General features: G+C 46.7%; 1 protein-coding gene across 1 annotated transcript in view; it reads right to left on the bottom strand.

The window, feature by feature from the left end:
- Positions 1 to 1,137: 1,137 nt before the first annotated feature.
- SHISAL2A (shisa like 2A) overlaps positions 1,138 to 14,404 on the bottom strand; it is a 152,048-nt gene continuing 138,781 nt past the window's right edge. Inside the window, exons 3-4 of the mRNA XM_068242409.1 lie at positions 12,746 to 12,948; positions 1,138 to 1,257 (exon numbers count right to left, since the gene is read on the bottom strand). Coding sequence (XP_068098510.1) covers positions 12,764 to 12,948 — 185 coding nt within the window. The 3' untranslated portion in view covers positions 1,138 to 1,257; positions 12,746 to 12,763. The remainder of the gene's footprint in view (positions 1,258 to 12,745; positions 12,949 to 14,404) is intronic.

Here is a 14,404-nt window from a genome sequence, read left to right as displayed (position 1 = left end):
CGGTTATCATATTTGCTTTTGTGCATAAGTATTATTATTCATTTAGAAATTATACATTCCCAAAATACACTTTTTTTTCTCTGAGGAGCTGTCTTTGCATTTTATTTACAACTGCTTTATTCATGTTTTAACATAAGCAGAAATGCTTTCTGATTGTCTGACTTTGTTCAGCAGAGCCTGCAGTGTCAGAGAAGCGTTTATTTACATTCCTCACTTGATACAATTAAATACAAGATAACATTATCTGCACTTCAGATGCGTCCAGCTTTGCTGGCAGGGAACTACTAAGTCCTGTGTGTAACCCTTTAAATGCTGCTCTAGTAAAAAAAAAATGCTGGTTGTATATAATATGCTGTAAATAATCTATTAGAGCAAAGAATAAATGCTGGGTTTCATTCTGCTTTAAGATGTATTGGCGCCCTAGGCAAGAGAGTAGATTTGAGACCCCCTTCTGGTCCTTTTGGTAATCTGAAGCAAAGAGAGGGCAAATAAAGTGTCAGTTGGGCCCCTTGACACCCACTACGCCCTAAGCACATGCCTAGGTTGCCTGGTGGATGGCCCTGCTCTGCTAGCTGTGTGCCGTTTGGCGTAGCGCAGCACTATGCCCCATCAATCCCTCGTTAATCTTTCTCCAGTCTACTTAGTAAAAATTTACAGACTCCTCCAGTCACCTTTTTGGCCAAAGAACTGTTTAAAATCAATCAGAAATGTATCAGTCGGGTACTTCGGGGGACTGACAGGCAGATACGAAAGCGATCAAAACCGGCATAAAAATCCGCTCATCTAATTTCACCTTACAATTAGAGCAATTTCAGAGCGAGCGTCCTGACTGTTCTGTGACAAGCGCTCACTAACAGTTGGCTGCCTCTGAAAACGCAGCTGATCAAAAACCTCGCCAATGTCGAAGCTCCTTTTTGATAAAAAGTTTCTGGCGAGGAGAGTTTTTACAGACTTTAACGCAGGCGGTGGAAACAGATTGAAACAGTCGTGTTGTCATCAGTCGCCATTTGTCTACGTAAAGCCGCTCTTTTCGCTGGAACAGTTTCAAAGCCTGCAGAGCATTTTTCCAATCGGTGGCGCTGCGTTCCGGGAAAAGAAAGCGAGATTAATACAAATGCCACACAAAGACCGACCATGTACAAAGAGCCAATATAAATGTTTATTGATGGAACGCGGAGCATTAGTGCGCACGGCACCAGGTGCGGCCAATCGATGCCAAAGCCGCGCTCGGGAAATGCTGGATCCAAATGCAATGACCTGTGACGGGAGACACAAAACAAGAACCAATTAGCCGAACACACAACCAAAGGCTGAATAAAATGAAGGTTAAAAGATGCGATGTGGACACAGATTACACTCATAAATAACACTGAAAGGGAACCTGAACCGGGTAAAAGTATTTAAAATAAGCACATGATGTACTTGCAAATGAATATTACATACTTACCTTGCAATCAATTCCTCTCAGAAGCTCACCGCTTCTTCTAACAACAATCCCTTCCAGTTCTGACAAGAATTTGTTAGAACTGAAATATATCACTTGCTGTCAGTTATAACTGAAAGGACAACTGATGAGCAAGGTGATGTCCATGTTTCCCTATGGCTGAAGTGGAAGATATTACAGTTTAACAGTGTGCTGACCAGGAAGGTGTTATGGGGTCATCGCCATTTTCAAAATGGAGGATGGAGAATTCCATTGATCACAGTAGACAAACAGGACACAGGAGGGGAAAGAGATAGAGGAGTAGACTACACTGGAGGTAAGTATGACCTGTACATGTTTATTGTGACTTCTTTAATTTTGAGTTCAGGTTTGCTTTAATTATCAAGACACACTGATGGAGCATCAGGTTGTGGTGTGTAGTGCTTTGTGTGTGTAATATATTTTGTCTTCATACATAGACTTTATCAGTATAACTTACCTGGGGCTTCTAACAGCCCCCCACAGACGTCCTGCACCCAGCATACTGTGCCTGCGCAGGACGCTCCCAGCGACGTGAACGGGACCGAGGACGCACAGTGGCCCGCAACATTAAGGTCGCAAAAACTGGAAGTGAGCCGTGGCGGGGGACTGGAGGATCAAAACGATCCTCCAGGCACAGGACGTCTGCGGGGGACCATTAGAAGCCCCAGGTAAGTTAAACTCCCACTTACAGTACTCCTTTAACCTCCTTAGCGTTATCCACAAGCTACACTCGGGGTGGAAAACCACAGCTCAGAGCGGTAACCCTGAGCTACACTCGTGGTAGCCGCGGTGAGGTCCATACAGAGCATTGCGCGCAGCGGGCGTTCTCACTCACCTTCCGGGCGATCCAGACGCTGGCAGCCATTCCTCTTCCTGTCCACAGAGGCTCTGCATCCCCCTGGTGAGATCGCCGACTGCCGTGCCGTCATGACGACAGCCAGCAATCTCACTATCGGGATTAGAGCGCCACCCGGAGGACGGAGGGAGAACTGCAGCGCTGGATCCCAGGGAGGTGAGTAAATGCTGGGACTGCTCTAGGCTCTCTCGTGCTTTTACGGGCTAAAAGTACATGAAAAAATTGTACCGCTTTTAGACCCTAAAATCAGGATGGAGTTATACCGCCAGGGAGGTTAAGGATGCAGACACTTTTGTCATGTGACTGACTGTTGTAACATGATAACTGGCCCAGAGAGGAGATAGGCACTTCTGTCATATGACTGACTGTTATCACATGTTCACCGCCTCTGGCAGGAGATAGAATGCAGACACCTCTGTCATGTGACTGACTGTTGTCACATGATCATTGCATCTGAGAGAAGAGAGGTCAGACACTTCTGTCATGTAACTGTTATCACATGATCACCGCCTCTGACAGGAGATGGGATACAGACACGTCTGTCATGTGACTGACTGTTGTCACATGATCATTGCATCTGAGAGGAGAGAGGACAGACACTTCTGTCATGTGACTGACTGTTGCGCCATGCAAAGCCAGCGCTACCATAGAGGCAAAGTGCGCAATTGCCCCAGGGCACCAAAGCCTTTAAGGGCCCCCAAGGTGTCTCCCACAACTTATCTGTTGCTCCCCAGGGCCTCTGCAGAGTCTTTGGAAAGGGTAGCCTCTCACCTGTCCCAGCGGGTGCACTCCTCTGTCAGTCCGTGGCTCCATGCATTCCCGTATTTGTCCACCGGGTCACGGATTAGAGGCACCCCTTTTGCAGAGTGCACGGAACCACGGAATGACAGAGGAGCATACCCACCAGCACAGGTGAGACACTACTCTGCTAAAGACTCTGCAGTGGCCCCAGGGAGCTGAGTAAAGTTAGGGGGTGGGGGGTGGTAGCCAGCTCAGCGGCCCTAGGGGAAAATTTGATTGTAACAAAGGGCTCCTAATGCTGCTTTTTCATCATGGGATGTCTATTGGGGAGGGCCCCCAAGTTAATTTTGCCCAGGGACCCCATTGTTACTGGAACCAGCCCTGGTCACATGATCACCGTATCTAACAGTAGAATGGACAAGGGGTGTCGCCAGTGTACAAGCGAGGCACGCCTCTGCTTTGGGCATCACTTTAGAGGGGGGCATTGCTTTTTTGCTTGCAGCCTGCCCTGCGCTGTGCGGCCCCAGTAACCTAAATAACTCTGTTCCAGCGCCAACTCCTCTCACCGTTCTCTCTTCCTGACTCCACCTCGCTGGGTTTGTGTCCTGTCTCTACATGGTTACCCTGGCAAACACCTCTCATGACATCAGAGGTGCCGCAGAAAGGAACTATGGCGGTTGGACGCGAAGTCGATGAGGCGGCGACAAGAGGAGAGAGCTGTGAGAGGAGTCGGCGCTGGATTGGGGGCATTTAAGTCTCCATTGACGCCTAAAACTGGCTAACTTATAACGGCGCACCACCTACACTTGGCTAACCTATACTGGGGCACCACCTGTACCTGGCTACCTATACTGGGGCACCACCTGTACCTGGCTACCTATACTGGGGCACCACCTATACCTGGCTAACCTATACTGGGGCACCACCTGTACCAGGCTAACCTATACTGGGGCACCACCTATACCTGGCTAACCTATACTGGGGCACCACCTGTACCTGGTTAACCTATACTGGGGCACCAACTATACCTGGCTAATCTATACCTGGCTGTCTATACTGGGCCATCTCCTATACCTGGCTAACCTATACTGGGGCACCTGTACCTGGCTACCTATACTGTGGGCACCACCTGTACCTGGCTACCTATACTGGTGGAACCACCTGTACCTGGCTACCTATACTGGTGGCACCACCTGTACCTGGCTACCTGTACTGGTGGCACCACCTGTACCTGGCTACTTATACTGGGGCACCAGCTGTACCGGGCTACCTATACTGGGGGAACTAAAAGTGACATTTACCGCATTTAAAAGTATACTTTTTTCCTTCAAAACTTTAAAATCGATTTTCTCAAAAACTATAAGGTCTTTTTGAAAAATTGTTTTTCCTCTTATTCCCAATGATCTCCTTAACATATCCTGCAAATTTAGGGTTTCTAGCATTTAAGGTGGATTTGCTATTAACCATTAAACTCAGCTGGTTTTTAAATGTGTATTTTTTTTCCTTTGAAACTTTAAAATCGATTTTCTCAAAAACTATAAGGTCGATTTGAATTTTTTTTCCTCTTGTAGCCACTGGGGGCCCCTACAAGCTCTGGGGCCCTGGGGCCGCTGCCTCCTTTGCCTCTATGGTAGCGCCCACCCTAGAGGGAGGGGAACAATGTACTATCTTTACTGATTTACCTCTGTGTTCTAGTACAAGCTTATCATTTCCTGATGTGGGTATCAGATCTTGCAAAAACAAAACTGCAAAAACACTATGAGGAAGTGTGGAATGGGCTGGGTGGTGGCGTGTTTTGGAAAACTTCAATCCACATTGAGTCACTGGAGACCTTCCAGAAGCCATGGACCACTTTGATATCCAAACACCTTCTACCTAATTTAAATAGCAAAGCGCTACTTATTTATGTAAGCGGATTTGCCCTGGTTGAAAGGGAAGGTGGTGTCTAAGGGATCAAATAATGAGGCGGACGACCTTCACTCTGAGCCAAGATCTAGATTATGTTTCATCCATATATATATATATATATATATACACTGATATACAATATATTTTATGTCTCCATCTTGTGACCTTATCGATCATTTTAAGAAAGAGGCACATTATGTAAAAAGTCTCACAAAAACACTGTAAATGCTGCATAAAAACATTTAAAACTACGTCACTTTTACATACTGCTGCCAAAAAATAAAAAAAATACAAGCAATGAAGGAACATAGCTTGATAAGATGTATTAATTGTTTATTCCATACTTTAAAGTGGACCTGAACTCAGACCTCCTCTCTGCTCTAAAAGAAACACAACAGCATAAATTAAACAAAAAACATGTATTTGTTACAGCTGATACAAATCCTAAATTAAATCTGTACAGTTTCTACTTCCTGATTCATGGAAGCCGACATATTGTTTACAGCCTGTGCTTTCAAATGGGCTTATCTGCCATAGGCAGTCATGTGACACAGGGGGGGATCAAATTACAACTAGTGATTAGACACAGATGAGGAGTGAATTAGGTTAAACTCTTTAAATACACACAGGGTGCATTTCTGTTGTGTTTTCCTTGTGTCCTGCGCAAGAGTTCAGGTTCACTTTTTAAACAATGCTGAAGCTACCCTAAAAAACAAACAAAAAAAAAACAGTCAGATACCCACATATGCAGAGGGAAGGCTTTGGATCCCATAGAGGCTTCCTGGCCCTCTCTCCGTACCCTCCCACTACTAGGGATGCTCGTTTGGATTTCCGCTTGGAAATTGCATTTCTGCATTGGCTTTTGGAAATCGGTAATACAAGTTTTCACAGAAATTTCCACTGACTTTAACATTAATTTTCTCAAAAAGTACAAGGTACTGGTAAGCAAGTAATACGGATGCTAACCAGGCAATCCAAAAGTTAAAATCACTATTACTTTTCTTGTTTATAAATGATCATTCCCCAGTTTACCTGACTCTTATTTAGTACGTTGCCACAAAAAAGGAAGTTGCAGGGTGTAACGATTGGTGTCAGCACGCAGAGAGAATCTGATTATTGAGGATCTGCAGAATCACCGATAATACAGATATATTACTAACCTCTGGACACCTAAGGGTATGTAAGTGTTTGGTGTAACAGTAGTACTTTGAGTAATGCACCTGCTGGGTAGGTGATATAGGCAGTAAAGGAACACTGCTCTGAGAGCACAGGAACCTTCCAGCAGCCTGAGACTCTCCAAGGGGTGGAGTCAGGCTGGAGACAGGAAGGGCCAGAGAGTGAGTGACACCTGAAGGTGGATGTCACTCTCTGGTCTGGAGACTATCTCTTAAGGGGAGAGATAGCTCTCGAGGTCGGACACGCCTGGTCGGCAATACACGGACAGATAAAGTACAAAGACAGAAGGCTGATTCGGTATCCAAGGCAAAGCAGGGTCTGGCAACGGAGTATCAGATATGCGAGGTACTGAATCAGAAGACAGAGGAGTAGTCAAGAAAGCAATAAGTCATAACAGATATCAAACAATGCCTAGTCTGGGTGTGAGGTCCGTGGTCTCTCCACCCTGGAACTAGTCTGATGTATAACAAAATGATTGCACAAGTTCCCTAGTCTTGGGTGCAAGGTCCGTGGTCTCAGCACCCTGGAACTAGTCTGGAGTATAACACAAATGATAGTACAGTTCCCTAATCTCGGTGTGAGGTCCTTGGTCTCTACACCCTGGAACTAGCTTAAGCATAAACAGAATAACAGTTCAAGTAATCTGGCTCAGTGTGAATTCCCAGGTCCTCCTGGCTCAAACACACTGTTGGATCTGACTAAGGTCTGAGTGCTTCCACGTAGTGTTCGCAACGGCAGACAACTTGCAACTGGCCAGCAGTAACTATATATGGAGTAGTGCTCTCCAGCACCACCCCTAATTGATCAACCAATAGTATCCTGCTCTGGAGTCAGCTGATCGGCGTGATCAGCTGACTCTCTCTGCCCAGTATAAGAATTCTGCCTCTCAGCACGCGCGCGCGTATTCCTAAGCCTGTGTGCACTAACAGACTCAGCCACACCAGACACACGCTGCCGCGTGCAAACCGCCGCGCTGGACGCGGAACCAGCCGCCTTACTGTTGTTGCATGCGGCAGCTTTTCCGCGTTCTGCCCTGCTACCAGCCACACGCTTCCGCGGGCAAACCACCGCATTGGACGCGGAATCAGCCGCCTCCTCAGTAGCACACGTGGCGGCTTTTCCGCGTTCTCTCACACAGGGCATGCTGGGTTGTCCTTTTTTGCTTCTGTACATTAGTTAAGTCTGAGGCGAAATAAAGAAGCAAAAAAGACAACCCAGCATGCCCTGCAACTTCCTTTGTGCGGCAACGTACCAAATAAGAGTCAGGTACACTGGGGAATGATCATTTACAAACAAGAAAAGTAATAGAGATTTTAACTTTTGGGTTGCCTGGTTAGCATGCTTATTACTTGTTTACCAGATAAAAATAAAGAATTGATTTTTGATTTCATGCCCGACAGTTACACTTTAACAAACCCTGAAAATGTCTAGCACCTACAGGGCTTTGCTACTGTATATCACTTAAGGACCAGGGCTTTCTGCAGTGATCAGTGCTGCGTGGGCTCTCCAGCCCGCAGCACCGATCAGGATTGAGCCTTGGCGATCAGACTTCCCCCCTTTTTCCCCCACTAGGGGGATGTCCTGCTGTGGGGGTCTGATCGCCGCCGGCTGTTTGTGATCTGCGGGGGAGGCTCTTCAAAGCCCCCCTCCGCAGCGTTTTCGGCGCTCCCTGCCTTCCCGTCCCTCCCTCTCCCTTCATGGGCTGCGCAGGACGGATATCCATCCTGCGCATTGAAGGATAGGCTTCAGCCTATCATATGCCGGCGATCCCCGGCCAATCAGAGGCCGGGGATCGCCGACCTACGTCACGGCGCTGCGCAGCAGCGCCGTATGATGTAAACAGCGGGGATTTCTTCCCCGCGTGTTTACATTTTGCCGGCAAGCTGCGATTGGCGGCTCTCCGGCTGTTCACGGAGACACCCTCCGTGAACTGACATGGACATCGAGCGGCCGTTTCCATGGTAACCCACTTAAGACCTGCTGACGCCTATAAGTCAGCAGAAATGTAAAATGCAGAAAAGCCGCATTACCATATCCGGTATGCCGCTGACTTCAGAGGTTAATAGGAAAGCCCCCATAGGTGCTAGTAACACCAAATTTTCAGGGTATGTTAAAGGAGAACTGTAGTGAAAGGTATATGGAGGCTACCATATTTATTTCCTTTTAAGCAATACCAGTTGCCTGGCTATTCAGCTAATCCTCTGCCTCTAATACTTTCAGCCATAGGACCTGAACAAGCATGCAGCAGATCAGGTGTTTCTGACAAATTTAGACAGATATGACAAGATTAGCTGCATGCTTGTTTCTGGTTTGATTCAGACACTTCTTTAGGCAAATAGACCATCAGGGCTGCCAGGCAACTGGTATTGCTTAAAAGGAAATAAATATGGCAGCCTCCATATCCCTCTCACTACAGTTCTCCTTTAAGTAGAAGAGTGGAAACAAGAAGCAAAAAAAGTCTTTCAAAAAGACCTTGTACTTTTTGAGAAAATCATTGTTAAAGTTGGCAGAAATTTCCGCAAAAATCCACATCTGAATGCGGAAATCGGTAGCGGAAAGCGATAATCGGCAATGTCGGAAAGCGGAATTTCTGCGAAAAGCGGAAATTGGCAATTCCGACCATCCCTACCCACTACCACTGTCCCCCATTTAAATGCAGCACCTTCGGGAGTCTTTAGAAGGCTTTGTGAGCACTGGGGTCCCTAAGGGCTTCTGAATATAGTGGCTCCATACTGCACATGCGCACATTACAAAGCCGCCTCGTCTTTGGAAGCACTGGGGGACAGGAGTGCTTCCGATGTCTTCCGAAGTCCCTACAAAGGCGTATTCGATTAGTTGGTTGAATCACTTCAACCAGAGCTGGGACAAGGTCCTCCAGCACCCAAGGCTGAGACACCAAAGTGCGCCCCTCCATCCCTCCCACCCCAGCCGTCACACCCTAATTGTTATTACACTAAGAGGCCCCTCCATCCCTCCCACCCCAGCCGTCACACACTGATTACTATTACACTAAGAGGGCAACAGGGCCCACAACCTCCCCAACACCTTAATATCTAGTTATCTGGCTTGCAGTCACTTCCATGTATCCCCTTTTCTTATTTCTTTCTGCTTCATACACAATTAGGAATGACAACTGAAAGAATTGTGCGCCCCCTCCTACACTGCGCCCTGAGGCTGGAGCCTCTCTCGCCTCTGCCTCGGCACGGCCCTGACTTCAGCGGGGGAACAGTGATGCATGTAGAGGATGGAAAGAGGACTGGGAAGGCGCTAAGGCGTCCAGAGCCTTCTCCCTTCATAGGTGGGTGTCTGACTGACAAGATATGGCCAGGATGCACGAGCCACGAGGAGTGTGCCAGCCGGGACAGGTTAGTCGCTACACCTAACTACTAAAGAAGAGTGGGAGGAGAAAGGGAGGGGGAAGCAGTATTTGCTGCTGTCAGAGTGCATCTCGGAACACGTGTAGAAGCTCTCTACTGCTCTGCAATCTGACCTGTTGCTCAGCTATTAGAAAACACAATTGGCTTATAACCAACCCATTTACCTGTTTACCTATGCTAAACATGGTATGTCCTGGTCTAGATAGTCAGTAAATTAATGAGATGATAATAGAGGAATTCAGCTCTGTGACTGAAAAAAAAACACACACCATTTGTGTTCCCCAGCATGGAATTCCTTAACTCTGTAGCTGTTTTTACTGTTCAGTGCACACTGCTGTAGCCTGAAAACAGTTAAATGTAAGTTACTCATCAGGGAGGGGAACGCACCCCAGTCACTGCAGACCCCTTACAGGGCTAGCAGCTGGCACAGGGCCCTAAAGCAATGGCTCAGAGCTCTTTCACACTGGTGCGGTGCGTTGCGGCAAATTGCCGCACTGCTACCGCAGCCTAATGAAAGTCTGTGGGGAAGTTCATACTTCCCACGTTGCGGTATGCTGCACCGGAAGTGCCCACATTAACCACTTCACAACTGAGGGGTTTTACCCCTTCAGCATCCAAGCAATTTTCACCTTTCAGCTCCTTCCATTCATTTGCCAATAACTTTATCTCTACTTATCAGAATGAAATGTGTTAAATGTGTTTTTTTTAATCACTAATTAGGCTTACTTTGGGTGGTACATTATGCCAAGAATTTTTTTATTTTAAATGTTTTTTAATGGAAAAATAAGAAAAAAATTGGAAAAAAATCCTTATTTTTCAGTTTTCGGCCATTATAATTTTTAAATAATGCATGCTACCGTAATTAAAATCCACGTAATTAATGTGCCCATATGTCCCGGTTATTACACCATTTAAATGATGTCCCTATCACAATGTCTGGTACCAATATTTTATTAGGAAATAAAGATGCATTTTTTTTCAGTTTTGCATCCATCATTAATAAAAAGCCCATAATTTATAAACTAACAGTATTATACCGTCTTGACATACATATTAAAAAAGTTCAGTCCCTAAGAAAACTATTAATGCATTTTTTAGAATTGTAAATTTATTTCATTGTATTTTTTTACAAAAAAAATAAATGTTGGTAACTATTGGGGAGTGTGGGAGGTAAGGGGTTAATTTAAAATGTAAAAACAGGTCTTTGCATTTAAAAAAAGTACTTTTAGATGTAGTTTTACTATTTGGCCAAAAGATGGCCTCAGTCTTTTTTTTGTTATATGTCCTGTAAACGAAACATGTATGCTTACAGGAAGTGTACTGAAGATGGGAAACTTTTATTTATTAGAATGATCGTGCAGCTTCTCATAAAAGGTGCCGATAATTGCTACGGGGACTTAGATCAATGATTAGGAATTGCTTTCTCATTCATTGATCTCCTGGCGGGCAGATGGCAACATAAACGAGTGCACAAATAAGCGGGAGCGCTTTCAGCAGTGGTAGCAGCGGGAGTACGTATATTTACTCCCCTGGGCGGTTAGATGAAGTCTGCAGGGGAGTAGATATACTGTACTGGAGCTGTGAAGTGGTTAATGCTAGGGCATACCGATGTTACCGTGCGGCGATCTGCGTTGGCCCAGAAGTCATGTTAGTTTATGGTGATGCAGGTTTTTTTAAAACGTTGGCGTTGCCACGTCACAGCGTGCATGCGCAGAAGCATATTGTTACAACACGCGGCCGCAAGCGCACATCACTTCCTGCTTGCCCAAATGCTAGACAGGGAACACTATGTAATAACACGGTGTTCCCAGAAGGCCTGTTTTTGGCGGTGCGGCAGACACGACGCACCGCATCGCTAACGTCAATTTACAGTGTGAAACCAGCCTCAGGGTGCCCGTATGGTAATGCCAGCCCTGCCTATAGCTGAATATCGTCACCCAAATCCATTGCAGTGAAATAAACTAAAGGTGGCCATACACTGGTCGATTTGCCATCAGATCGAACAGCAGATAGATCCCTCTCTGATCGAATCTGATCAGAGGGATCGTATGGCTGCCTTTACTGCAAACAGATTGTGAATCGACTTCAGCATTAAACCAATCACAATCTGTGGAGCTGCCGCTGTCACTGCCCCCCAGCCAGCTATACATTACCTGCTCCGTCGGCGCGAGTCCCCCGGTCTCAGCTGTCTTCTTCTCTGGTCTGGGCTCCTCCAGCTTCACTTTACTTCCTGCCGGGGGAAGTTTAAACAGTAGAGGGCGCTCTACTGTTTAAACTTCCTGCCGGGACAGGAAGAAGTAAAGCCTGCCGGACTCGAGACGGAGCAGCGGTGACAGCGAGGATACGCGCCGGCTGGATCAGGTAATGTATTGCCGCTGTATTGCGTCGGTCGTCGGGCATTCGAACGCCGCTATCGAAGCACTCCCGACCCGCCGGCAATCGAGCGAAATCTTCCGCACGGACAGGAAAGACGGGAACGATCGATTTCGGACGGAAATCGATCGTTTGGTCAGCATTTGCGCGACGATTTCACAGCCGATTCGATCACAGTGATCGAATCGGCTGTGCATCGGCGGGAAAATCGGTAAGTGTATGGGCCCTGTTAGACTGGCAAGCCTCTCATACAGGAGATTGCATAAAGATAGAACAAAGAATAGTCCACAGAAATGTACCTAGACTGTGTTTTTGTATAAGATCAGCTCTCGTTACCCCATGTTGGGCTATCGTAGCATTGTTCTCTCGTTCCCTTTGAAACTGGGCGCTCGTTCTGCCTATCCTCCGATCCACTCTTTCATCTTCACCTCTCCTCCCATCTCAGCCTGCCTATTACCGCCGCTCGTGTTGTGGAACCGAGTAATTGCTCTTTCCATCTAACACGTTTGCAGCATTGTTCAGCATTGTAAATTTCCCCAAAGATATTTGCCGCCATTAACTTCCAGCCCCCGGCTCGTAATTTTTTCTGCCTTTTTAGCGAACGCTGCTGGAAAACGATATCGCCATGTTCACGGCAAGATTCATTATCAGGACGCGAACGAGGGAGAAAAACGTTTTTTCTCCCATACAGAGCATATAAAACGACACGTCAGAAGTTTCTGCGGACCGTTACGCAGCCAAAGAGCAGCTGAATTAATGTTTCGGATGGCGTTGCGATGAATTATGGAGTAGACGCCGCTGACGCCGTCTACAATGAATTAATGTCTGACCGCGTGAAATTATGGTTACCTGGCTCGGAGCACGGTTTCACGAGGGTCCCTGCACGTTAATCGTAGTCACAGTGGCGAGAAAGCATCTCTGGAACAGTCTGTCCGGGTCCTGCGGCTGGTTATCGCAGTCCAGTTTATGGCTCAGAAAATGGCGCTTGAACCCGTTGGGGGCCGTCGATTGGCTGGATCTGCTGGGACCTTCCAGCGAGTTTTGTTCCGTATCTGCAATGAGAAAATAATGATGAGTGTGTCAGATGACGGGTCGTTCAGATAAGATGTCTTGTTCTGCCGCAAACCGCAGAAACCTCCCCGGGGAAATAGAGTGAAAAGAACGGAATGATCTCTGCTTGTTTGTAAAATTGTAACCTCGCTGTACAAGTAAATAAAAACGACACGTCAAAGCTCCACTGACAATACTACATGTTACAAAGAGACGGCGGGCACAGATGGTTGGTCAGAGAGATGGAAAAAATTCTGACTTGGATGCAAATTTAGCGCGAGCCGGAAATTGTACTTCCTGCAAATTTTGATTTGCTAAATCTCAGGTTGCATACAATTTATTTTTGCATGCAAATTAGAACGATTAAAACTTCATTGACTAGCTCCAACATTAAGTTAAAGTGGACCTGAACTCTGGCACAGGACAGAAGGAAAGCATAGAGAAATTCACCCTGTATGTATTTAGAGAGTTTAGCCTGCCTAATTCCCCTTCATCTTTGATTAATCAAAAGTTGTAATTTGATCTCTCAGCTGAGTCAGCCGGCTGCCACGGCAGAGCATCTAATTGGTACACACAGGATGTTAACCCTATGTCTGCTTCCATGAAAGCATGAAGTAGACGCACTGCAGATTTATTGCAGGATTTATATCAGCTATAACAAAGAAATGTTTTTCTCTAAAGGTTAGTATGTTGTTTTCTTCTTATCTTTTAGAGCAGAGAGGAAGTTCTGAGTTCAGGTCCGCATTAAAGAGGTCCTGTAGTGACATATAGTAGAATGTAGTAAACTATTGAGAACACCCACTTTTATGGTAATTATCCTGGTTTCAGCATCAGAAACACTTCCTGTATCGATATATTACTGTATATTGGTATGTAGCCACGCCCCCCAGTGACGTCACAGCCTAGGCTGTTTAGCTATGTGGAATTCTCCCCCCAGAGCATTCTGAGAGACCAGGTATTATTCCTACTGGCTCCGGAACATACAGTAAAAAACATTTCACAGAGCTGCACCAGACAGGACTAAGTAGGCCATCACCCATAATGAATTTTACAATGTAAATCAGGTAGAGCAGGGGTCTCAAACTCACGGCCCGCGGGCCATTTGCGGCCCTCGATACAATATTTTGTGGCCCGCGCCGGCAATAGCTTCCTTATAGTTCGCTTCAGTGCTCCCAAGTAATCCGCCGCATTCCCGCCGCTAAACGAGGGTTGCAGAGCCCCCAAATCGCCCAGGGTCAATCCGCCGGCATTTCCTGGAAGGGGCAGAGCTTTCAGCTTCAGCTCTGCCCCTCCTGACGTCAATCGCGGCGCATCACCACCTCTGCCCGCCCCTCTCACTCTTCTTTCACAGAGAGGGGCGGGGAGAGGCAGCGATGCGCCGCGATTGATGTCAGGAGGGGCAGAGCTGAAGCTGAAAGCTCTGCTCCTTCCTGGAAATGCCGGCGGATTGCCCCCCTG

The sequence above is a fragment of the Hyperolius riggenbachi genome, chromosome 6, assembly GCF_040937935.1.
Source record: "Hyperolius riggenbachi isolate aHypRig1 chromosome 6, aHypRig1.pri, whole genome shotgun sequence".
In the NCBI taxonomy this organism is placed as follows: Eukaryota; Metazoa; Chordata; class Amphibia; order Anura; family Hyperoliidae; genus Hyperolius; species Hyperolius riggenbachi.
Note: the sequence above shows the minus strand (reverse complement) of the source record. Positions and strands in the feature narration are given on the sequence as shown.